This window comes from Scyliorhinus canicula, chromosome 8 (genome assembly GCF_902713615.1).
Source record: "Scyliorhinus canicula chromosome 8, sScyCan1.1, whole genome shotgun sequence".
In the NCBI taxonomy this organism is placed as follows: domain Eukaryota; kingdom Metazoa; phylum Chordata; class Chondrichthyes; order Carcharhiniformes; family Scyliorhinidae; genus Scyliorhinus; species Scyliorhinus canicula.
In genome coordinates, this window is record NC_052153.1 from 199132002 (window position 1) to 199157152 (window position 25151).

At 52.2% G+C, this 25151-nt stretch overlaps 1 protein-coding gene across 1 annotated transcript in view; it reads right to left on the bottom strand.

Moving 5' to 3' along the window:
• Positions 1-7753: 7753 nt before the first annotated feature.
• Positions 7754-25151, bottom strand: part of LOC119969962 (excitatory amino acid transporter 1-like) — a 201027-nt gene continuing 183629 nt past the window's right edge. The window contains 2 exon segments of the mRNA XM_038803929.1: positions 7754-8056; positions 20064-20198. Coding sequence (XP_038659857.1) covers positions 7858-8056; positions 20064-20198 — 334 coding nt within the window. The 3' untranslated portion in view covers positions 7754-7857.

A 25151-nucleotide genomic window follows, 5' to 3' on the forward strand; every position in this document is an offset into this window, starting at 1 on the left:
GTAAAACACCACCATTTTCATGCTGGTGTGGGGACTTTGTCTCCCAAACGGAGAATCTAGCCCGTGGTTTAGAGCGCAGTATTCGGGTGTCTTGGGGAAGGTATGAGTTTCACCAAAAGTAAACCATTTGCAACTGTCCCAGTTCCAAAACTTTGTGTTTGTCTCGTGGGAACACTTCTTTATTTGTGTCTTTGTACCGATATTGTTGGGTAAAGTATGACGTTGTCTTATTGTGTTTGTATTGAGATCTGCCCAACCTTTTTGTCTGGTGTAATATCTTTCTTGTGTAATTAATATTTTATTATTTGTATTTGAAGTTCATCATCAGACGCCTGTGAGTTTGTTCACCAACTTTTTGCCATGGTTCTAAAAAGAAATGAGGATCTATCAAGGTTTCACCCTGGGACCTAACTTGTCCAGTATTAACATCAGCTGGGTTATCACAATAATGACAAATTCAGTCAAGCTTCAACATATTTCTCTACATATTTTATTGAAATTTATTGGATTTTAAATGAAGACTAAAGAAGAGGTAATGTTCGATTACTAAAGGCAGTTGAAGCAGGCACAGTGCTGGCATGTCCAGCACAATCTATACAGTCAACAATCAAACAGAGAATCCAGGGACTAAGGCTGACCATTGGCTCATTGACCGTGCTTCAGGTGGTAATAAAACCTGCCGCTGATCAGGAATCTGTCACTTGCAATTTGGGAATAATCTTTCTTTTCCCCCATTTACCCAATACAATTAAAACTCATAGACATTAGCCAAGATAATAACTTCCTGATTCGAGAGCCCAGCAATCGGATTGTGGGAAGGTTGTCTCCTTCATGTCACCTTCTTAGGTAGAACCGAGACGTGGTCAACATCAGCATGGCATTCCGACCCTCACCAGCTCCAGATTTCCAAGCTGGCATCAGTGTGGGAGACGGTTCATTCCCACCATCTCAGGGTGCCCATGTGTGAGCACCGACTTTCCAACAATGTTGCCAATATTCCAAGAACAATATGGATAGAATATTGGTCAACTATGTGCACCAGATATTTCCTGCCTTCTGTCAGTGAAATGCTCTACTTTTGTTTGAAGATGATTATTTGGGGTTGGATAGGAGAGTGACAGAGTTTATGAATGAATTGAAATGACAAATAGACTTCAATGAAGTTACTGTGAAAAGCCCCTAGTTGCCACATTCCAGCACCTGTTCGGGGAGGCAGGTACAGGAATTGAACCATGCTGCTGGCCTGCTTTAAAAGCCAGCGATTTAGCCCAGTGAGCTAAACCAGCCCCTGAGGCCCACACTGAATTGTATTGGTTGGATTTTGGATGTACTGTGTCTGTGCCTGGGGTGTTCTGAAGAATTCTCTTTCACTCTGAAGAACTGACAGTGCGCATGTTGCTGTAAATGTGCAGGTTCCCCATCGGCACTGTTGGCAATGCAAATGGCTACTGCCTCAGCGGGATGTCATCCCCCGGCAGCCAATTGGGAGCCGCCTTCCCACCAGGAAACCCACAATGCCGGGGGAGGGGAAACGGTTACATGTCAGCCTGGGGCTTTAAATTTATTGAAGACGAGTTAGATAGAGTTTTGTTAGACGTGGATTTACAGGATTATGAGGACAGACAGGAAAGTGGAGTGAGACCAAAGTCATACCAGTTATGGGCCGGGATTCTCTGAAACGGAGGCTAAGTATTGATGCCGGCGTAAACACGGGGGCGTTTATAGGAAAATGGTAACTGAGCATTGGGCTACTTTTAATGAAAATAGTTACAGAATAGTCTTAAGTCTTAAAGATCGCTAACGTATCTGCCTCAGTCATCTCACTTGGCAGCGCATTCCAGGCCACCACCACCCTCTGTGTAAAAACTCCCCCCACACATCTCCACTTAACCTTCCCCCCCTCACCTTGAACTTGTGCCCCCCCCCCCCCCCCCCCCAGGGCGGCCACGGCAACGGCCACTCCGAGTGCCGACCGGGTGGAACCATGTTAGATACAGACCGGCGGGAACTCGGCCAACTGCCAGCGGAGAATCGCCGCAGGGCCCCGACCGGCGTTGTGTCGACTACGTGCGCGCGACTGGCGGCAATTCTCTGGTCCGAGGAGAATCGCGGTAAGGCTTCGAACCCAATTGTGAGTCTGACACCCTATTCTCCGCCCCCACGCCGAGCACGATTTAGGAGGATCTGAGAATCCCGGCCAAGGAATTTAATCCGGACAAATGCGAGGTGATGCATTTTGATAGATCCAATTCAGGCGGGAACCATCAGGAGCAGAGAGACACAGAGAGATCTGGACGTGCAGGTCCACAGATCCTTAAACGTGGCAGCACAGGTGGAAATGGTGGAAAAGAAAGCAGCTGGCATGCTTGGCTTCATCGGGCGGGGTATCGAGTATAAAAGATCGAAAATTATGTTAGTCATATAGAACGTTGGTGAGACCACATTTGGAATACTGCGTCCAATTCTGGTCACCGCACTACCAGAAGGATGTGGAGGCTTTGGAGAGAGACAGAAAAGGTTTACCAGGATGTTGCCTGGTATGGAGGGTATTAGCTATGAGGAGAGATTGAGTAAACTTGGATTGTTCTCCCGAGAGAGACGGAGGCTGAGGGGCGACCTGATAGAAGTTTATAAAATTATTAGGGGTATAGATAAGGTGAACAGTTGGAGGCTTTTCCCAGGGTGGAAATGACAATTACAAGCAGCACAAGTTCAAGGTGAGGGGGGGAAGGTTCAGTGGAGATGTGTGGGGGAAGTTTTTACACAGAGGGTGGTGGTGGCCTGGAATGCGCTGCCAAGTGAGATGACTGAGGCAGATACGTTAGCGATCTTTAAGACTTAAGACTATTCTGTAACTATTTTCATTAAAAGTAGCCCAATGCTCAGTTACCATTTTCCTATCAACGTTTGACCCTAATTAATTCAGTCCAGATCCATCCATCCCACAGTTAATTATTCTTACTCTGGATTTTTCTTTGTCCTTTTCCACATTCAGTCAAAGCCTACAAATGCTGAGCCTCTGACCCGCCCTGGTAGCCACACTACTAATGTGGCTGGGTCCAGTTCAGTTTCTGATCAATGGTAACCCCCAGGATGCTGATTGTGGGGGATTCAGCGATGGTAATGCCATTGAATGTCAAGGAGTGATGGTTACATCCTCTCTGGTAGGAGATGGCCATTGCCTGGCACTTGTGTGGCACGAATGTAACTTGTCACTTGTCAGCCCCGAGCCTGGATATTGTCCAGGTCTTGCTGCATTTGGACATGGACTGCTTCATTATCTGAGGGGGTGGGGAGAGGCGTTGGGGGAGAGGGTGGGGCGAGGGTGTGGGGGGAGGATGGGTGGCAGAGTGTGGGTGGTTAGGGGGTGAGGGAGGGGAGGGTGGGTGGGAGAGGGGATGTGGGGAGGGGGATGGGGGTGTGGAGGGTGGGTGGAGATTGGGAGGGTTGGGGAGGGGGTGGGGGGTGGGAGGGAGGGGGAGGGGGTGGGGGGAGGGGGATGGGAGGGGTGAGGGGGTGGGAGATGGGGGTTGGGGTGGGGAGGAGGTGGGGGAGGGGTTGGGTGTTTGGGGGGAGTTGGGGAGGCGGGGGTTGGGGGTGGGGGAGGGGATATGGGGGGTTGGAGGGGGTGGGTGTTGGGGAGGGGTTGGGGGTTTGGGGAGGGGGTGGGGGTGTGGAGGGGGTGGGATGGTGGGGAGGGGGGAGGGGATGGGGGGTTAGGGTGGGGAGGGTGTGGGGGTTGGGGAGGGGGTGGGGAGGGGTTGGGTGTTTGGGGGGAGTTGGGGAGGCGGGGGTTGGGGGTGGGGGGAGGGGGTATGGGGGGTTGGAGGGGGTGGGGGTTGGGGAGGGGTGGGGGGTTTGGGGAGGGGGTGGGGGTTGGGGGTGTGGAGGGGGTGGGATGGTGGGGAGGGGGGAGGGGATGGGGGGTTAGGGTGGGGAGGGTGTGGGGGTTGGGGAGGGGGTGGGGATGGGGGTGTTAGGGTGGGGAGGGGAGGGGGTGGGGAGGGGGAGGGGATGGGGGGGGTTAGGGTGGGGAGGGGAGGGGGGTGGGGAGGGGGAGGGGATGGGGATTAGGGTGGGGAGGGGAGGGGTTGGGGAGGGGGTGGGGATGGGGGGGGGTTAGGGTGGGGGGGAGGGGGTTGGGGAGGGGGAGGGGATGGGGGGGGTTAGGGTGGGGAGGGGGTGGGGAGGGGGAGGGGATGGGGGGTTAGGGTGGGGGGGAGGGGGGTGGGGAGGGGGTGGGGATGGGGGGGTTAGGGTGGGGGGGAGGGGGTGGGGAGGGGGTGGGGATGGGGGGTTTAGGGTGGGGGGGAGGGGGGTGGGGAGGGGGTGGGGATGGGGGGGTTAGGGTGGGGGGGAGGGGGAGGGGATGGGGGTTAGGGTGGGGAGGGTGTGGGGGTTGGGGAGGGGGTGGGGATGGGGGGTTAGGGTGGGGAGGGGAGGGGGTGGGGAGGGGAGGGGGTGGGGAGGGGGAGGGGATGGGGGGTTAGGGTGGGGAGGGGAGGGGGTGGGGAGGGGAGGGGGTGGGGAGGGGGAGGGGATGGGGGGGTTAGGGTGGGGAGGGGAGGGGTTGGGGGGGTCTAGGGTGGGGAGGGGGAGGGGATGGGGGGGTTAGGGTGGGGAGGGGAGGGGTTGGGGAGGGGGTGGGGATGGGGGGATTAGGGTGGGGGGAGGGGGGTGGGGAGGGGGAGGGGATGGGGGGGTTAGGGTGGGGGGGAGGGGGAGGGTGGGGGAGAGGGTTAGGGTGGGGGGGAGGGGGAGGGGATGGGGGAGGGGGTTAGGGTGGGGAGGGGAGGGGTTGGGGAGGGGGTGGGGATGGGGGGATTAGGGTGGGGGTTAGGGTGGGGGGAGGGGGAGGGGATGGGGGGGTTAGGGTGGGGGGGAGGGGGAGGGGATGGGGGGGGTTAGGGTGGGGGGGAGGGGGGTGGGGAGGGGGAGGGGATGGGGGGGTTAGGGTGGGGGGGAGGGGGGTGGGGAGGGGGAGGGGATGGGGGGGGTTAGGGTGGGGGGGAGGGGGAGGGGATGGGGGGGGTTAGGGTGGGGGGGAGGGGGGTGGGGAGGGGGAGGGGATGGGGGGGTTAGGGTGGGGAGGGGAGGGGGAGGGGATGGGGGGGTTAGGGTGGGGAGGGGAGGGGTTGGGGAGGGGGTGGGGATGGGGGGGTTAGGGTGGGGGGGAGGGGGAGGGGATGGGGGGGGTTAGGGTGGGGGGGAGGGGGGGGGGGAGGGGGAGGGGATGGGGGGGTGAGGGTGGGGGGGGGAGGGGGAGGGGATGGGGGGGTTAGGGTGGGGGGGAGGGGGAGGGGATGGGGGGGGTTAGGGTGGGGGGGAGGGGGGTGGGGAGGGGGAGGGGATGGGGGGGTTAGGGTGGGGGGGAGGGGGAGGGGATGGGGGGGTTAGGGTGGGGGGGAGGGGGGTGGGGAGGGGGAGGGGATGGGGGGGTTAGGGTGGGGGGGAGGGGGTGGGGAGGGGGAGGGGATGGGGGGGTTAGGGTGGGGGGGAGGGGGAGGGGATGGGGGAGGGGGTTAGGGTGGGGGGGAGGGGGGGTGGTTTGAGAGCAGTGCAGCTTCTCTGACCCAGTGATGTGACGCTATGAAGGTCTGTGGTCGCTTCTCTGGGTCTTCAATCTATTGCCACCTTGTGGCTAATTGCAGGAGTGCAGCTGCCCAACTGTAATAAACAATGAGGCACACAGAACAATTAGCAAAAATACTGGATAATCCCATAAAAAACAGGACACTGACCTTATTTACCTGTCCAGCTATCATTTAGGATCTGCAGACATACACTGTAAAGCTCTCTGTTCCTCGACACTTTTCAGAATCCTCCTATTTATTGTCCTTTGCCTGCTTGCCCTGTCAATGGATAAGGTCTCTTGCCGAGTCCATTGACACCTTCCTGCAATACAGCTATCCTCTAAACAGTGCTCCAGTCCCCAAAACACCACCTTTCCTTACTAATAATAATAATCGCTTACTGTCACGAATAGGCTTCAATGAAGTTACTGCGTAAAGCCCCTAGTCGCCACATTCCGGCGCCTGTTCGGAGAGGCTGCTGGCCTTGGTCTGCATTACAAGCCAGCTATTTAGCCCACTGTGCTAAACCAGTGCTGCCCCCTACCTGCCACTGAGCTCATTTCAGTTCCAACCTTCTGCACTCCATTGAACCCCCTGAGTTTCAAATCACTGACCAGTCTGCCACGTTGGACCTTGTCAGAAGCTTTGAAAAGCTTTAAATGGGGTATGTCATTTGCCATCTTTGTTACCCCCTCAGAAAATTAAATCAAGTGAGTACACCCTGCCTTGGCGTTAGAAATCTATGCGACTGTCCTTGATTAATCGTGCCTCGCTAAATGATGATTTATACCATCTCTCATTCTTCCAATAATCTGCCCAACTCACTCCTGATTCAGTCCCCTTCCTAATGTTGGAGGGCTAGAATCCACAGCAGGCACCCAGGAAAGTGTAACTAGGTCACGTTTTACTGAGTGAAGAGCTGGAATGAGAACGCGTAGCTCCTACACGGTAGCACAGTGGTTAGCACTGCTGCTTCACAGTTCCAGGGTCCCAGGCTCAATTCCCGGCTTGGGTCACTGCCTGTGCGGAGTCTGCACGTTCTCCCCCTGTCTGCATGGGTTTCCTCCGGGTGCTCCGGTTTCCTCCCACTAGTCCCGAAATACGCACTGTTAGGCGAATTGGACAATCTGAATTCTCCCTCAGTGTACCCGAACAGGCGCCGGAATGTGGCAACTAGGGGCTTTTCACAGTAACTTCATGACAGTCTTAATGTAAACCTACTTGTGACACTAATAAAGATTATTATTATTATTACTGGCCACACATTAAAACTGTGAGCCACGGTTCAGCCGCACTCACACACATCAGTCGTGTATGTAAAACCAGACTGAGTGTGTATAATAGGATTGACTGTACCTACACTCACTGCTGTACAGTAGGACTGAGTGTGTATAATAGGATTGACTGTACCTACACTCACTGTTGTACAGTAGGACTGAGTGTGTACAATAGGATTGACTGTACCTACACTCACTGTTGTACAGTAGGACTGAGTGTGTACAATAGGATTGACTGTACCTACACTTGCTGTTGTACAGTAGGACTGAGTGTGTAGAATAGGATTGACTGTACCTACACTGGCTGTTGTACAGTAGGACTGAGTGTGTAGAATAGGATTGACTGTACCTACAGTCGCTGTTGTAGCGTAGAACTGAGTGTGTATAATAGGATTGACTGTACCTACACTCACTGTTGTAGCGTAGAACTGAGTGTGTATAATAGGATTGACTGTACCTACACTCACTGTTGTACAGTAGAGCTGAGTGTGTATAATAGGATTGACTGTACCTACACTCACTGTTGTACAGTAGGACTGAGTGTGTATAATAGGATTGACTGTACCTACACTCGCTGTTGTACAGTAGGACTGAGTGTGTATAATAGGATTGACTGTACCTACACTCGCTGTTGTACAGTAGGACTGAGTGTGTATAATAGGATTGACTGTACCTACAGTCGCTCTTGTACAGTAGAGCTGAGTGTGTGACTGTAGAAATTAAAGATACCGGATGGAATTTTAAGCTCCTTCCTGCTGATTGAATCTTCCCGTGTCCTTGGCATCAATGGAGTTTTGAACGGCTCGCCTCCTTTACCAGCCTCGGCTGTGATGGAGCCAAAAAATTCCACAAAAATATACAGCAATTATTCCAAATTTAAACAGTAACAATAATTTCCAGCTTGTTTCAAACAGGGAAAGGGAAAGGCGCAGCAGGGCCAATCTGATCAGCCTCAATGCAGATAGTGGAAGAGACTGTCTGTCAGGAAGGTAGCTTCAACACGGTGGCTACATCTTGGTCTCATTGTCTGTTGGTTTCTCGTTGTCCTGACCGATCAGCTGATAGGGTTTCTTCCTCTCATTTTCCTCAATGACAGAGTTGAGAGCCTCGGCGTCCATTTTCTGAAGTTCATGGCGTGAGAGGTGCTCCACGATCCCGGCTCCCAGGGAGTCTCCCAGCACATTGGTCATCGTACGCAGCCGGTCCCTATAAACCAGTCAACAGCATACAACATATAAATTCATACAACATACATAGATACATAGATACATAGAAGATAGGAGCAGGAGGCCTTTTGGCCCTTTGAGCCTCCTCCACTATTCATCACGATCATGGCTGATCAGCCAACTCAATAACCTAATCCTGCTTTCTCCCCATAGCCTTTGATCCCATTCTCCCCAAGTGCTATATCCAGCCGCCTCTTGAACATATTCAAAGTTTTAGCATCAACTACTTCCTGTGGTAATGAAATCCACAGGCTCACCACTCTTTGTGTGAAGAAATGTCTCCTTATCTCTGTCCGAAACGGTTTACCCTGAATCCTTGGACTGTGACCCCTGGTTCTGGACACACCCATCATTGGTAACATCTTCCCTGCATCTACCCTGTCCAGTCCTGTTAGAATTTTATAAGTTTCTATGAGATCCCCCCTCATTCTTCTGAACTCCAGCGAGAACAATCCCAACCTAGTCAATCTCTCCTCATACGGCAGTCCCACCATCCCTGGAATCAGTCTGGTAAACCTTCGCTGCTCTCCCTCCAGAGCAAGAACATCCTTCCTCAGAGAAGGAGACCAAAACTGCCCACAATACTCCAGGTGTGGCCTCACCAAGGCCCTGTACAATTGCAGCAACCCATCCCTGCTTCTATACTCTAAACCTCTCGCAATGAAGGCCAACATACCATTAGCCTTCTTTACCGCCTGCTGCCCCTGCATGCTTACCTTCAGCGACTGGTGCACAAGGACACCCAGGTCCCGCTGCACACTCCCCTCTCCCAATTTACAACCATTCAGGTAGTAATCTGCCTTCCTGTTTTTGCTTCCAAACTGGATAAGCTCGCACTTATCCAAATTATGCTGCATCTGCCATTGGTTTGCCCACTTGCCCAACCTGTCCAGATCTTGCTGTAGAATCCCTGAATCCTCGTCACAATTCACCCTCCCACCGAATTTGGTTTCATCTGCAAACTTTGTGATGTTACATTTTGTTCCCTCATCCAAATCATTAATATATATTGTGAATAGCTGGGATCCCAGCACCGACCCCACTAGTTACTGCCTGCCAATTTGAAAAGGATCCATTAATCCCTACTCTTTGTTTCCTCTCTGCCAACCAGTTTTCTATCCACCTCAATACATTTCCCCCAAACCCATACCATTCAATTTTGCTCAATAATCTCTTATGCGGGACTTTGTCAAACGCCTTCTGAAAGTCCAAATATACCACATCGACTGGCTCCCCTTTGTCAACTGTACTTGTTTGTCAAGATTTGACACGCATGATTTTCCCTTCATAAATCCATGCTGACTCTGACTGATCCTGCCGCTGCTTTCTAAATGTTCTGCTATAAAGTCCTTGATAATGGATTCAAGCATTTTCCCCACTACCGATGTTAGGCTTCCTGCTCTATAATTCCCTGCTTTCTCTCTACCTCCCTTTTTGAATATCGGAGTGACGTGAGCTACCTTCCAATCTGCAGGGACAGTTCCAGAGTCTATAGAATCCCGGAAGATGACCACCAATGCATCCACTATTTCCAGAGTCACCTCCTTAAGCACTCTGGGATGCAGATTCTCAGGCCCTGAGGATTTATCCGCCTTCAATCCCAAGTATTCAATTGCTCAGCCATTTCTTTGTCCCTTATGCATTCCCCTGTTTCTGTCTGTAGGGGGCCTACATTTCTCTTTACCAATCTCTTTCTCTTCACATATCTGTAGAAACTCTTAGGGAACGATTCTCCGCTGCCCACGCCGGTTGGGAGAATAGCGGGAGGGCCTCCCGACATTTTTCACGCGCTCCCGCTATTCTACCCCTCCTCGCCCGACCCACGTCACGAACCGCCGCTCGCCGTTTTTTATGGCGAGCGACGATTCTCCGCGGCCGATGGGCCGAGCGGCCGGGCCTTTACGCCCGTTTTTTCACAGCAGCAAACACACCTGCTCGCTGCCGTCGTAAAAACGGGCGCTGGATGCCTGTTTGGGGCGGGAGCACCACCGTTGTGCTCGGGAGGGGACAGGCCTCCCACCGATCGTCGGGCCTGTGTCCAAAAGGGACGCACTATTTCCCCTCCGCCGCCCGACAAGATCAAGCTGCCACAGCTTGTCGGGCGGCGGTGGGGAAATGCGGAACCGCACATGCGCGGGTTCCGTCAATGGCGTGATGACATCACCCACGCATGCGCGGGTTGGAGCCGGCCACGTGTCATCTTGGCGCACGGCCTTAACGACGGTCGTTAAGGCTGCGACACTGCGATTCCCGGGGTCCCGCTCCTAGCCCCGATGGGGGGGGGGGGGGAGAATCGGGTCCCGGGAACGGGCATGAAGGCTGCCGTGAAACACGGCCAGTTTCACGGCAGCTTTTACGACTCTCTGCATTTGCGGAGAATCTCGCCCTTAGTGTCAGTCTTTATGTTCCCTGCAAGCTTCCTTTCATACTGTACTTTCCCCCTCTTAATCAGATTGGCAATGATTCCCTTCTCATTACACAGTACCCAGTCTAGGGTGGCCTGCTCTCTAGTTGGTTCCTCCACATATTGGTCAAGAAAACCATCGCATCTACATTCCAGGAATTCCTACTCTATGGCATTGTGGCTAATTTGATTTGCCCAATCTATGTGAAGATTAAAATCACCCATGATCACCGATATTCCCTTATTACATGCATCTCTAATTTCTTGTTTGATGACATTCCCAACATCACCACTGCAGTTTGGGGGTCTATATGTGACACCCACTAATTTTTTTGTCCCTTGGTATTTCCCAACTCTACCCATATAGATTCCACATTGTCAGAGCTAATATCCTTTCTCACTACTGTGTTAATTTCCTCTTTAACCAGCAGAGCCACAACACCGCCTTTTCCTTTATGTCCATCTTTCCTAAATACTGAGAACCCTGGGACATTCAGTTCCCATCCCTGGTCACCCTGCAGCCATGTCTCCGTAATCCCAATTATATCATATCCTTTATCCACTTTATTGTAAATGTTTTGTGCATTCAGGCACAGAGCCTTTAACAATGTTTGTCTTGCTCTCCACCTATCACTTTTCTTATTCATTTTTCTACCTTTTGCTTTTGTCCTCGCTCCCTCTTTCTCTGACTCCTTGCGTAGGTTCCCACCCCCCTGGCATTTTAGTTTAAACCCTCCCCAACCGCTCTTGGACATCGGTTCCAGTCCTGCCCAGGTGTAACCCGTCCAGTTTGTACAGGTCCCACCTCCCCCAGAACCGGTTCCAATGCCCCAGGAATCAGAAACCCTCCCCCTGACACCATCCCTTCAGCCACATATTCATCCGATATATCCTGTCATTTCTACTCTGACCAGCACGTGGCACCGGGATAATCCTGAGGTCACTACCTTCGAGGTCCAATTTCTTTCTTTAAAAAAAAATTTAGAGCACCCAATTATTATTTTTTTTAACCAATTAAGGGGCAATTTAGCGTGGCCAATCCACCTAACCAGCACATTTTTTGGGTTGTGGGGGTGAGGCCCACGTAAACACGGGGAAAATGTGCAAACTCCTCATAGGCAGTGACCCCGTGGCAGGGATTCGAACCCGGGTCCTCAGCGCCATAGTCCCAGTGATAACCACTGCTCCACTATGCTGCCCTGACATCCAATTTCTCAACTTCCTTCCTAGATCCCTGTATTTCACTTTCAGGGCCTGTTATAACCTGCCTGCTTATTGGCTGGGGACTAATGGCAATCCCACAATCCTTTGGGAGTATGAGCTTCCCCAATGAGGGGGGCGGAGAAATCATTAGCAGACTCCCTGCATAAATAGAGCTGGCCAGTTTGGAACCAGCTGGAGAGGAGTGGGCAGCAAGGCAGTTACTGATGCTGTATATATATATATATATATGTTATACAGGGGCTGTTTAGCACAGGGCTAAATCGCTGGCTTTGAAGGCAGGCCAGCAGCACGGTTTGATTCCTGTACCAGCCTCCCCGAACAGGTGCCGGAATGTGGCGAGTAGGGGCTTTTCACAGTAACTTCATTTGAAGCCTACTTGTGACAATAAGCGATTTTCATTTCATTTCATTATTGTAAATAAATGTTATTTCTTTCTATCCTTCAACTCGTGCTGGATTCTTCGTGGCCCTCACAAAAGTGGCGACGAGGGTTAAAGTGAATAGCTGTCTACACTGCTGAAGCCACCTCCCTGGATTTTTGTTGGACACAGGTTGGAAGTTGTTTTCTATTACACCATGCCTCTGTATGGACGTTTGGATGTTTTTGATGCTGCGCTGGAAAGCTGGAACCAGTACGCACAACGGATGCGTTACTATTTCCGGGCAAACAACATCACCGAAAACGAGCGCCAGGTGGTCATATTGCTCACCGCCTGTGGCCCGCATACGTTTGGGGTGATTAGGAGCCTTACGTACCCAGCTGCGCTCGACACCAAAACGTTTGATGAACTTGTGAACTTAGTGGGGCAACATTTTAACCCAACCCCTTCCACGATAGTCCAACATTACCGGTTTAATACCGCTGAGAGGACCCCAGGAGAATCCCTTGCCGACTTTCTATCCAGGCTACACAGGATTGCGGAGTACTGTGACTATGGTGAGACCTTGTCAGTAATGTTACGCGGCCGTTTGGTTTGTGGTATTAACGATGCAGCCACCCAGAGAAAGTTGTTAGCCGAGCCAACATTGACTTTTCAACAGGCCATTCAAATAGTATTGTCCCGAGAGAGCGCAGAACGGGGAGTGCAGGGCCTACAGGGAATGGAGGTGCATGCCTTGGGGCGCAACCCCTTCCGCCCGAAAGCATCCCACTGCACCCCTGCGGTACCTTGGGCGAGGCGACGTCCAGATCAAAGCCAGTGGCCGTCGGACATTCCTCCCCGAAGGGAGCCTTCTCCAGAACCAATGGATGAGGAGCCATGTCCGTGTCAGACTTGTAGGCGCCGACCCCATCGCGGACGCCGGTCCTGGTGGCGCCAGAGGCGCCGTCGTTCCGACAAAAACTGGGGCCAGCCCAGGGGCCGTACCTTCCATTTGGATGAACCTGCGGCGACTACTCCCGAGGACGTGGAGATGGAGGATGACTGCCTGCAGCTACATTGTGTGGCAGCTCCCCGTGTGGCCCCCATTAAAGTGACAGTATGGGTCAATGGTCACCCGCTTGAGATGGAGTTGGACACTGGCGCAGTGGTCTCAGTGATCGCCCAGAGGACATTCGGCCGCATCAAGCAGGGTATACAGACCCTTACATTAACCGACACACAGGCCAGGTTGGCCACCTACACGGGGGAACCATTGGACATTGCAGGAACTACGATGACCCCTGTTGTTTATGGATGCCAGGAGGGGCGTTTCCCGCTTATCGTGGTGCGCGGCCATGGGCCCAGCCTGTTGGGTCGGGACTGGTTGCCCCATTTGCGGCTGCAGTGGCAGCACATCCTCCAAACAGTTTCTTGAGGGTTGACTGAGGTGCTAGGATGATACCCAGGTGTATTCCAGCCCGGTTTGGGGAAAATAAAAGGGGCCGTAGCCCGTATCCAAGTTGAACCAGGAGCCACGCCGCGCTATTTCCGGGCGCGCCCGGTGCCTTACGCCTTTCTCGAGAAGGTAGAAGGGGAGCTCACTCGTTTGGAGACTTTGGGTATCATCAGGCCCGTCCGTTTCGCTGACTGGGCAGCACCAATTGTACCTGTAATAAAGCCAGATGCCACAGTTCGCTTGTGCGGCGACTATAAACTTAGTGAATACGGCTTCCCGACTCGACCGATACCCAATGCCTCGCATAGAGGATCTCTACGCGAAACTTGCAGGCGGACTCTCGTTCACAAAATTAGATATGAGTCACACCTACCTACAGTTGGAGCTGGACCCTGCCTCCCGGCCATATGTAACTATCAATACACACCGGGGCCAGTATGAATATACACGTTTGCCCTTTGAAGTATCCTCTGCCTGCGCTATTTTTCAACGCGTTACGAAGGGCATTTTGAGAGGTTTACCGCGTGTTGCTGTCTACTTAGATGACATTTTGATCACAGGGACGTCCGAGCAGGAACATTTGGAAAATTTGGAGGCTGTCCTTAGACGCTTTTCGGAGGCTGGAGTCTGTTTACGTCGCACAAAGTGCGTATTTCAGGTGAAGGAAGTAGTCTACCTGGGTTATCGGGTGGACCGCGAAGGTTTGCACCCCGTCGCAGAGAAGGTGCGCGCGATTCAACAGGCCCCCGCCCCGACTGACACTTCGCATCTTCGTTCGTTTCTCGGCCTTGTAAACTATTATGGAAAGTTCCTCCCCAATCTGGCAACTACGCTGGCCCCGTTGCACCTTCTGCTAAAGAAGAATCACACCTGGGTTTGGGATCAGCCGCAAGAAACCGCTTTCCGGCGGGTAAAACAACAATTGTCGTCGTCTGGGTTACTAACCCACTATAATACTGGAAAGCCATTGCTCGTCACGTGATACATCCCCGCATGGTATTGGGGCCGTCCTGTCCCACAAGATGGAGAACGGGACCGAGCAGCCGATAGCTTTCGCCTCCCGCACACTGACTGCAGCGGAAAGAAAGTACGCGCAGATGGAGACGGGGGCCTGGCAGTGGTCTTTGCGGTGAAACGTTTCCACCAGTACGTATATGGCCGCCACTTCACTATTGTGACTGATCATAAGCCTCTGCTGGGACTTTTTTGACAGGATAAGCCAACACCGCCCATTGCTTCCGCACGGATCCAGCGCTGGGCTTTGTTGCTCGCTGCATACGAGTATTCTCTGGAACACAAACCAGGAACCCAGATAGGGAATGCCAACGCACTGAGCCGATTGCCTTTATCGACCGGCCCCATGTCATCCCCCATGACTGGTGAGGTGGTTGCAACCCTAAATTTTATGGACACCTTGCCGGTCACGGCATTACAGATCCGTGAGTGGACTCAGACGGAGCCAGTCCTGTCAAAGGTTCGGCACATAGTCCTGTATGGTGGGCAGCATAGACAGCTCCCAGGCGAGTTGCGGGCATTTTCCTCCAAGCTGTCTGAATTCAGCGTGGAAGACGGCATCCTTTTGTGGGGGACGCGTGTGATTGTCCCGAAAAAAGGACAGGAACTGATACTGAGAGACTTACACAATGGGCATCCAGGTGTGACCAAAATGAAGATGTTAGCCCGGAGTTATGTCTGGTGGCCAGGCCTCGACACCGACATTGAGAAGGTGGCCCAAAACTGCTCCATTTGCCAGGAGCATCAGAAGCTTCTGCCGGCCGCGCCCCTACATCACTGGGAATGGCCAGGGCGGCCTTGGGCGCGCTTGCATGCGGATTTCGCCGGCCCTTTTCAAGGATCCATGTTCCTTCTATTAATCGACGCCCAGTCTAAATGGCTGGAGGTGCATAAGATGGGAGGCACAACGTCCTACGCAACAATCGAGAAGATGCGTTTGTCTTTCAGTACGCATGGCCTCCCCGAGGTGCTGGTCACGGACAATGGCACTCCGTTCACAAGTGAGGAGTTTGCAAGGTTCATGAAGATGAACGGCATACGCCATATCCACACTGCCCCTTACCGCCCGGTTTCAAATGGGTTGGCGGAGCGCGCAGTGCAGACATTCAAACGAGGCCTAAAGAAGTAGTCTTCCGGGTCGATGGACACGAGACTGGCTCGTTTCGTCCTGGAATTTTGTCCTTCATTGCTAGAGGGATGGAGTTTAAGACTAGGGAGGTTATGTTGCAACTGTATAAGGTGTTAGTGCGGCCACACCTGGAGTATTGTGTTCAGTTTTGGTCTCCTTACTTGAGAAAGGACGTACTGGCGCTGGAGGGTGTGCAGAGGAGATTCACTAGGTTAATCCCAGAGCTGAAGGGGTTGGATTATGAGGAGAGGTTGAGTAGACTGGGACTGTACTCGTTGGAATTTAGAAGGATGAGGGGGGATCTTATAGAAACATTTAAAATTATGAAGGGAATAGATAGGATAGATGCGGGCAGGTTGTTTCCACTGGCGGGTGACAGCAGAACTAGGGGGCATAGCTTCAAAATAAGGGGAAGTAGATTTAGGACTGAGTTTAGGAGGAACTTCTTCACCCAAAGGGTTGTGAATCTATGGAATTCCTTGCCCAGTGAAGCAGTTGAGGCTCCCTCATTACATGTTTTTAAGGTAAAGATAGATAGTTTTTTGAAGAATAAAGGGATTAAGGGTTATGGTGTTCGGGCCGGAAAGTGGAGCTGAGTCCACAAAAGATCAGCCATGATCTAATTGAATGGCGGAGCAGGCTCGAGGGGCCAGATGGCCTACTCCTGCTCCTAGTTCTTATGTTCTTATGTTTCTTGTTTTCATATAGGATCACCCCCCATGCGGTGACTGGGGTAGCTCCCACAGAACTCCTAATGGGCTGGAGACTTCGCACCCACCTTAGCATGGTTTCCCTGGACATTGGCACAAAAGAACACCGCACACAAGAACGGCAGGGACATGGTTTTTCTCGGCATCGGCCGACTCGGCAGTTTGGGCCCGGTACCCAGTGTTCGTTCAGAATTTTGCTGGTGGTGCCCAGTGGGTCCCTGGCATAATCTTTCGCCAAACGGGCCCTGTCTCTTACCAGGTGCAAGCTCAGGGTTGTCTCTAGCGCAAACATGTTGACCATGTTCAGTCCAGAAGACCATCCCTGCCAAAGATTCCCCGCCCCAGGAGCTCATTTCCACAGCCACAGAGACCAGACACAATGGAAAGTATTCCTCACAATCTCCCTCTGGTGCCGCACTCAAAGCCTGCGCAGGTCTTGACAGAACCGTGTGGGGACAGAGACGCTGAGATGACGGAGGCAGCGGACTCCGACTCCGAGATGGAGACACAGGACACCTCAGGAGGGGGAATCCTCGGGCCCACGGGCCGTGGATGTACAACCGTTACGCCGTTCATCACGGAAGCGCCGGTCTCCATCTCGTTACACGCCGCCCGATCCAGCGCCTCGTGCAAATGGTGTCCGGTCTGCGTCAAAACGAGTCCAACGCCCTCCTTCGCCAGGGTCTTTGGTGGATTCCTTGGACTTTGGAGGGGGGAGGGATGTTATAACCTGCCTGCTTATTGGCTGGGGACTAATGGCAATCCCACAATCCTGTGGGAGTATGAGCTTCCCCAATGAGGGGGGGCGGAGAAATCATTAGCAGACTCCCTGCATAAATAGAGCTGGCCAGTTTGGAACCAGCTGGAGAGGAGTGAGCAGCAAGGGAAGTTGCTGCTGCTGTTATGTATATATATGTTACTGTAAATAAATATTATTTCTTTCTTTTCTACAACTCATGCCGGATTCTTCGTGGCTCTCACAAAAGGACCTCATCCCTTTTTTTACCTATGTTGTTTGTACCACGACCACTGGCTGTTCACCCTCCCTCTCCAGAATGTCCTGTACCCGCTCCGAGACATCCTTGACCCTAGCACCAGGGAGGCAACATACCATCCTGGAATCTCGTTTGCAGCCACAGAAACACCTGTCTATTCCCCTTACAATTGAATCCCCGATAACTATTGCACTGTCACACTTATTACCCCCTCCCCTCTGCAGCAGAACCAACCCTGGTGCCACGAGTTTGGCTGTTGCTGTTTTCCCCTGAGAGGCCATTCCCCCAAACGCTATCCCACACGGTATATCTGTTCTGCAGGGGAATGGCCACAGGAGATTCCTGCACTACCTGTCTCGCGCTCTTGCTCTGTCTGGTGGTCACCCATTCCCTTCCTGCCTGCGGAGCCTGAGCCTGCGGTGTGACCCTCTCTATACGTGCTAACCACGATGCTCTCCGACTCGCGAATGGTCCACCATGTCTCCAGCCGCCTCTCCAGCTCTGAAACTCGAGCTTCCAGGAGCTGTAACTGGAGACATTTCCTACACACATGCTGACCCGGGGGACTGGAACTGTCCCAGCCTGCCACATGGAGCAAGAGGAGCAGACCACGCCTTGGAGCTGTCCTGCCATGATTTATTCCTTCAATTTAAACTTTTGAAATTAATCTTTTGAAAGATGTTTTTGTGTCGGATTATACCCAATGTTTCCTACACTTTTAAATTATCCCTCTTGATCTGAATGTTTTTACCAGGATGTTACCTGGGCTGGAGAGTTTTAGCTATGAAGAGAGATTGGATAGACTGGGATTGTTTTCCTTGGAGCAGAGGAGGCTGAGGGGGGACAGGATTGAGGTGTATAAAATTATGAGGGGCACAGAGTCGACAGGAAGAAACCTTTCCCCTTGGAGGAGGGGTCAATGACCAGGGGGCAGAGATTTAAGGGAAGGGGCAGGAGGTTTAGAGGGGATGTGAGGAAAAACCTTTCACCCAGAGGGTGGTGGGAGTCTGGAACTTGCTGCCTGAAAGGGGGGTGGAGGCAGAGACCCTCACAACATTTCAGAAGTATTTAGATGTGCGCCTGCGATCCCAGGGCAGACACGGCTCTGGGCCCAGTGCTGGGAAATGGGATTACAATGGTTAGGTGGTTGTTTATGACCGGCGCAGACTCGATGGGCTGAAGGGCCTTTTCTGTGCTATAGACCTCTATGACTACAATATTGGTCTGTTGGGTTACATGGACTGTGGACTTACCGAGATCATTAAAATACATGATAGATTTTGTTACCTTTAGAAATATGTTTACATGTGTGAAGATTTAGGTGGGGTGAAGGAGCATTGTGTTTAATAAATGTTTTGTTAAAAGTTAATCGGCATTCCCTTAACTCCCTTAACTGGGGCTGGTTTAGCTCACTGGGCCAAATTGTTGGCTTTTAAAGCAGACCAAGCAGGCCAGCAGCACGGTTCGATTCCCGTACCAGCCTCCCCGAACAGGCGCCGGAATGTGGCGACTAGGGGCTTTTCACAGTAACTTCATTGAAGCCTACTCGTGACAATAAGCGACTTTCATTTCATTTCATTTCAACTCTCGTCTCGAAACAAAAAATAAAGTTTGTGATCTATCGACCCGCGGATCCATTCTGGGAGCCGACTGACCAATCGTGACATCAGCTGGGGTGGTGTCCCTGCCCTGATTTTCTATTTGTCTGGCAGGGGAGGAGGATTTACTGCATCATCGCTAGTGGTGTTCCGCAGGGATCAGTGTTGGGACCTCTGTTGTTTGTAGTATGTATAAATGATCTGGAGGAATCTGGTGGGTGGTCTGATGAGCAATTTTGCGGATGACACAAAGATTGGCGGAGTTGCTGATAGTGCCGAGGATTGTCAGAGGATGCAACAGGATATAGATAGATTGGAAATCTCGGGCACAGAAATGGCAGATGGAGTTTAATCTGGACAAACGCGAGGTCATGCATGTTGGAGAATCAAATCTAGGTATGAATTATGGCCGAACCCTCAGGAACATTAACATACAGAGGGATCTGGGCGTGCAGGTCCACAAACCTTGGTTAGGCCGCATTTGGAGTATTACGTGAAGTGTTGGTCACCACATTATCAGAAAGCCGTGGAAGCTTTGGAGAGAGTGCAAAGCAGATTCACCAGGATGTTGCCGGGTCTCCAGGGTGTTGGCTATGAGGAGAGGCTGAATAAACTAAGATTGTTTTCACTGGAATGACAGAGGCTGAGGGGAGACCTGATAGAGGTCGACAAAATTATGAGGGGCATAGACAGGGTGGATAGTCAGAGGCTTTTCCCCAGGGTGGAAGTGTCAATTACAGGGGGGCACAGGTTCAGTAAGAGGGGGAAAGTTTAAGGGAGATGTGTGGGGAAGGTTTCTCACACAGAGAGTGGTGGGTACCTGGAACGTGCTGCCAGAGGATGTGGTGGAAGCAGGAACATCAGCAACAATAAAGAGGCATCTGGATGGGTCCATGAATAGGGCGGAAATAGAGGGATATGGACCCAGTAAGGACAGAAGGTTTTGTTTTTAGGGCATCATGGTTAGCACAGGCTTGGAGGGCCGAAGGGCCTGTTCCTGTGCTGTACTTTTCTTTGTTCTATAAACACCAGCAAGTACTTGATGGGCCAAATGGCCTGTTTCTATGCTGTAAATACTTTGTATAGACATACGCACAGAAACCAATCCACGGCGATGATCAACGTGATGTCGTCTGTTGGAAGCCCCACAGATGTCAGGACGATTACCATGGTTACCAGGCCTGCCTGCGGAATGCCGGCTGCACCAATACTAGCAGCTGTGGCAGTGATACTGGGATGAAGAGAAAAACAAAGGCATTCAATAATTTGTCCAGAATACTCCATACCAAATCTAACAGCATTATAAAATGAAATTGAGGGAAATTGAGAAAATTGGGGAAGAGGGAATCTCCCAAGCAATAGATCCATGATGTAAGAGTGTTAGACATCAGTGACACGCAAATTGGATTTCCCACGAAGCAATGTGAGTGCGGAGTTTCCGAAGAATGTTTACGATCATACACAGTCTGTGCACGAAGACCCAGCATTCTATAACAACAATCCCAAACCAATCCCACTGATCCATTCTCTTCCGATACATAGCCCTTTCCCAAACTAACGCCGCCGACCAAACCCTCCGCAAGAAACTGTCTCAATCACAATCTAATCACACTGCCCCAATCTAATCCCACTGCCCCAATCTAATCCCACTGCCCCAATCTAATCCCACTGCCCCAATCTAATCCCACTGCCCCAATCTAATCCCACTGCCCCAATCTAATCCCACTGCCCCAATCTAATCCCACTGCCCCAATCGTTCCCCAAGCACTCTACCAATCACAATCCATAATACCATCAGACATAGGAGCAGAATTAGGCCACTCGGCCCATCGAGTCTGCATCGCCATTCAATCATGGCTGATATTTTCTCATCCCCATTCTCCTGCCTTCTCCCCATAACCCCTGATCCTCTTATTAATCAAGAACCTATCTATCTCTGCCTTAAAGACACTCAGTGATTTGGCCTCCACAGCCTTCTGCGGCAAAGAGTTCCACAGATTCACCACCCTCTGGCTGGAGAAATTCCTCCTCATCTCTGTTTTAAAGGATCGTCCCTTTAGACTGAGATTGTGCCTCTGGTTCTAGTTTGTCCTACAAGTGGAAACATCCTCTCCACGTCCACTCTATCCAGGCCTCGCAGTATCCTGTAAGTTTCAATAAGATTCCCCCTCATCCTTCTAAACTCCAACGAGTACAGACCCAGAGTCCTCAAACGTTCCTCATACGACTAATCCCATTGGCCCAATCGCTCCCCAAGCACTGTACCAATCACAAACTAATCCCACTGGCCCACGCTCTCCCTATGGTCCTGAATTAATCTCCAAATGAACCCTAATACCCCAGTCTCACCCCACAGCCCTGCATCAATGTCCAACTAATCCCCCTGTTCAACTCTCATGCCACATCCTTATACCAATCTCAAACTAATCCCACTGCATGCTCTCCAATCGTCGCCATGTATTGATCCAAAAGTAATTGCTCTTCACCACTCCCTCCCCAAAGCCCGTATCAATCCCTAAATACTCCCTCTGTCCCATTCCCTTCCCGTAGCCCTGTGTAAATCACAAATTTATCCCACTGCCCCGCTCTCTCTCCATAGCCCTGTATCAATCTGAAACTAAAACCACAGCCCTACTCTCTACCATAGCTCTGGATTTGGATTTGAATTGTTTTATTGTTACGTGTACCGAGGTCCAGTGAAAAGTATTGTTCTGTGAGCAACTCACACAGATCATTCTGGACATGAAATGAAAATACATAATAGGGCAAACATAAAATACACAATGTAAATACATAGGCACAGGCATCGGGTGAAGCATACGGAGTGTAGTACTGTTCAGTCGCGAAGATGTGCGGAGAGATCAGTTCAGTCAATAAGAGGATCGTTTAGGAGTCTGGTGACACTGGGGAAGAAGCTGTTTTTGAGTCTGTTCGTGCGTGTTCTCAGACAAGAAGTTGGAAGAGTGAGTAAGCCGGGTGGGAGGGATCCTTGATTATGCTGCCCGCTTTCCCCCGGCAGCGGGAGGTGTAGATGGAGTCAGTGGATGGGAGGCAGGTTTGTGTGATGGACTGGGCGGTATTCACAACTCTCTGAAGTTCCTTGCGGTCCTGGGCCGAGCAGTTGCCATACCAGGCTGTGATGCAGCCCGATAGGATGCTTTCTATAGTGCATTTGTAAAAGTTGGTAAGGGTTACCAAAAGTTGGGGCCTCACGGTAGCATGGTGGTTAGCATCAATGCTTCACAGCTCCAGGGTCCCAGGTTCGATTCCCGGCTGGGTCACTGTCTGTGTGGAGTCTGCACGTCCTCCCCGTGTGTGCGTGGGTTTCCTCCGGGTGCTCCGGTTTCCTCCCACAGTCCAAAGATGTGCGGGTTAGGTGGATTGGCCATGCTAAATTGCCCGTAGTGTAAGGTTAATGGGGGGATTGTTGGGTTACGGGGTTACGTGGGTTTAAGTGGGGTGATCATGGCTCGGCACAACATTGAGGGCCGAAGGGCCTGTTCTGTGCTGTACTGTTCTATGTTCTATGTTAATGTGGACATGCCGAATTTCTTTAGTTTCCTGAGGAAGTATAGGTGCTGTTGAGCTTTCTTGGTGGTAGCGTCGACGTGGGTGGACCAGGACAGATTTTTGGTGATGTGCACCCCATGGAATTTGAAACTGCTAACCATCTCCACCTCGGCCCCATTGATGCTGACAGGGGTGTGTACAGTACTTTGCTTCCTGAAGTCGATGACCAGCTCTTTAGTTTTGCTGGCATTGAGGGAGAGATTGTTGTCGTTACACCACTCCACTAGGTTCTCTATCTCCCTCCTGTATTCGGACTCGTCGTCATTCGAGATCCGGCCCACTATGGAGCTTGTAGATGGAGTTGGAACCAAGTTTTGCCACACAGTCGTGTGTGTACAGGGAGTAGAGTAGGGGGCTAAGTACGCAGCCTTGCGGGGCACCGGTATTGAGGACTATTGTGGAGCAGGTGTTGGTGTTCATTCTTACTGACTGTGGTCTGTGGGTCAGAAAGACAAGGATCCAGTTGCAGAGTGAGGAGCCAAGTCCTAGGTTTTGGAGTTTGGATATGAGCTTGGCTGGGATTACCACTGTCTCACTCGGTGGCACAGTGGTTAGCACTGTTGCCTCACAGTGCCAGAGACCCTGGTTTAATTTTGGTCTTGGGTAACTGTGTGGAGTCACAGAGTCATACAGAACATACAGCACAGAAAAGGCCCTTCAGCCCATCGAGTCTGCGCCGGTCATAAACAACCACCTAACCATTTTAATCCCATTTCCCAGCACTGGGCCCAGAGCCGTGTCTGAAGCACTGTATACAGACATTCACTCTCCCGCACTGTGTGCAGACATTCACTCTCCCGCACTGTGTGCAGACATTCACTCTCCCGCACTGTGTGCAGACGCACTGTGTGCAGACATTCACTCTCCCGCACTGTGTGCAGACATTCACTCTCCCGTACTGTGTGCAGACGCACTGTGTGCAGACATTCACTCTCCCGCACTGTGAGCAGACGCACTGTGTGCAGACATTCACTCTCCCGCACTGTGTGCAGACGCACTGTGTGCAGACATTCACTCTCCCGCACTGTGTGCAGACGCACTGTGTGCAGACATTCACTCTCCCGCACTGTGTGCAGACATTCACTCTCCCGCACTGTGTGCAGACGCACTGTGTGCAGACATTCACTCTCCCGCACTGTGAGCAGACGCACTGTGAGCAGACGCACTGTGTGCAAACGCACTGTGTGCAGACATTCACTCTCCCGCACTGTGTGCAGACGCACTGTGTGCAGACATTCACTCTCCCGCACTGTGAGCAGACGCACTGTGAGCAGACGCACTGTGTGCAAACGCACTGTGTGCAGACATTCACTCTCCCGCACTGTGTGCAGACGCACTGTGTGCAGACATTCACTCTCCCACACTGTGTGCAGACATTCACTCTCCCGCACTGTGTGCAGACGCACTGTGTGCAGACATTCACTCTCCCACACTGTGTGCAGACATTCACTCTCCCGCACTGTGTGCAGACATTCACTCTCCCACACTGTGTGCAGACATTCACTCTCCCGCACTGTGTGCAGACATTCACTCTCCCGCACTGTGTGCAGACGCACTGTGTGCAGACATTCACTCTCCCGCACTGTGTGCAGACGCACTGTGAGCAGACATTCACTCTCCCGCACTGTGTGCAGACGCAGTGTGTGCAGACATTCACTCTCCCGCACTGTGTGCAGACGCACTGTGTGCAGACATTCACTCTCCCGCACTGTGTGCAGACGCACTGTGTGCAGACATTCACTCTCCCGCACTGTGTGCAGACATTCACTCTCCCGCACTGTGTGCAGACGCACTGTGTGCAGACGCACTGTGTGCAGACATTCACTCTCCCGCACTGTGTGCAGACGCACTGTGTGCAGACGCACTGTGTGCAGACATTCACTCTCCCGCACTGTGTGCAGACGCACTGTGTGCAGACGCACTGTGTGCAGACGCACTGTGTGCAGACATTCACTCTCCCGCACTGTGTGCAGACGCACTGTGAGCAGACGCACTGTGTGCAGACGCACTGTGTGCAGACATTCACTCTCCCGCACTGTGTGCAGACGCACTGTGTGCAGACGTTCACTCTCCCGCACTGTGTGCAGACGCACTGTGTGCAGACGCACTGTGTGCAGACATTCACTCTCCGCACTGTGTGCAGACGCACTGTGTGCAGACGCACTGTGTGCAGACATTCACTCTCCCGCACTGTGTGCAGACGCACTGTGTGCAGACATTCACTCTCCCGCACTGTGTACAGTCGCACTGTGTGCAGACGCACTGTGTGCAGACATTCACTCTCCCGCACTGTGTGCAGACATTCACTCTCCCGCACTGTGTGCAGACGCACTGTGTGCAGACATTCACTCTCCCGCACTGTGTGCAGACGCACTGTGTGCAGACATTCACTCTCCCGCACTGTGTGCAGACATTCACTCTCCCGCACTGTGTGCAGACATTCACTCTCCCGCACTGTGTGCAGACGCACTGTGTGCAGACATTCACTGTCCCGCACTGTGTGCAGACGCACTGTGTGCAGACGCACTGTGTGCAGACATTCACTCTCCCGCACTGTGTGCAGACGCACTGTGTGCAGACGCACTGTGTGCAGACATTCACTCTCCCGCACTGT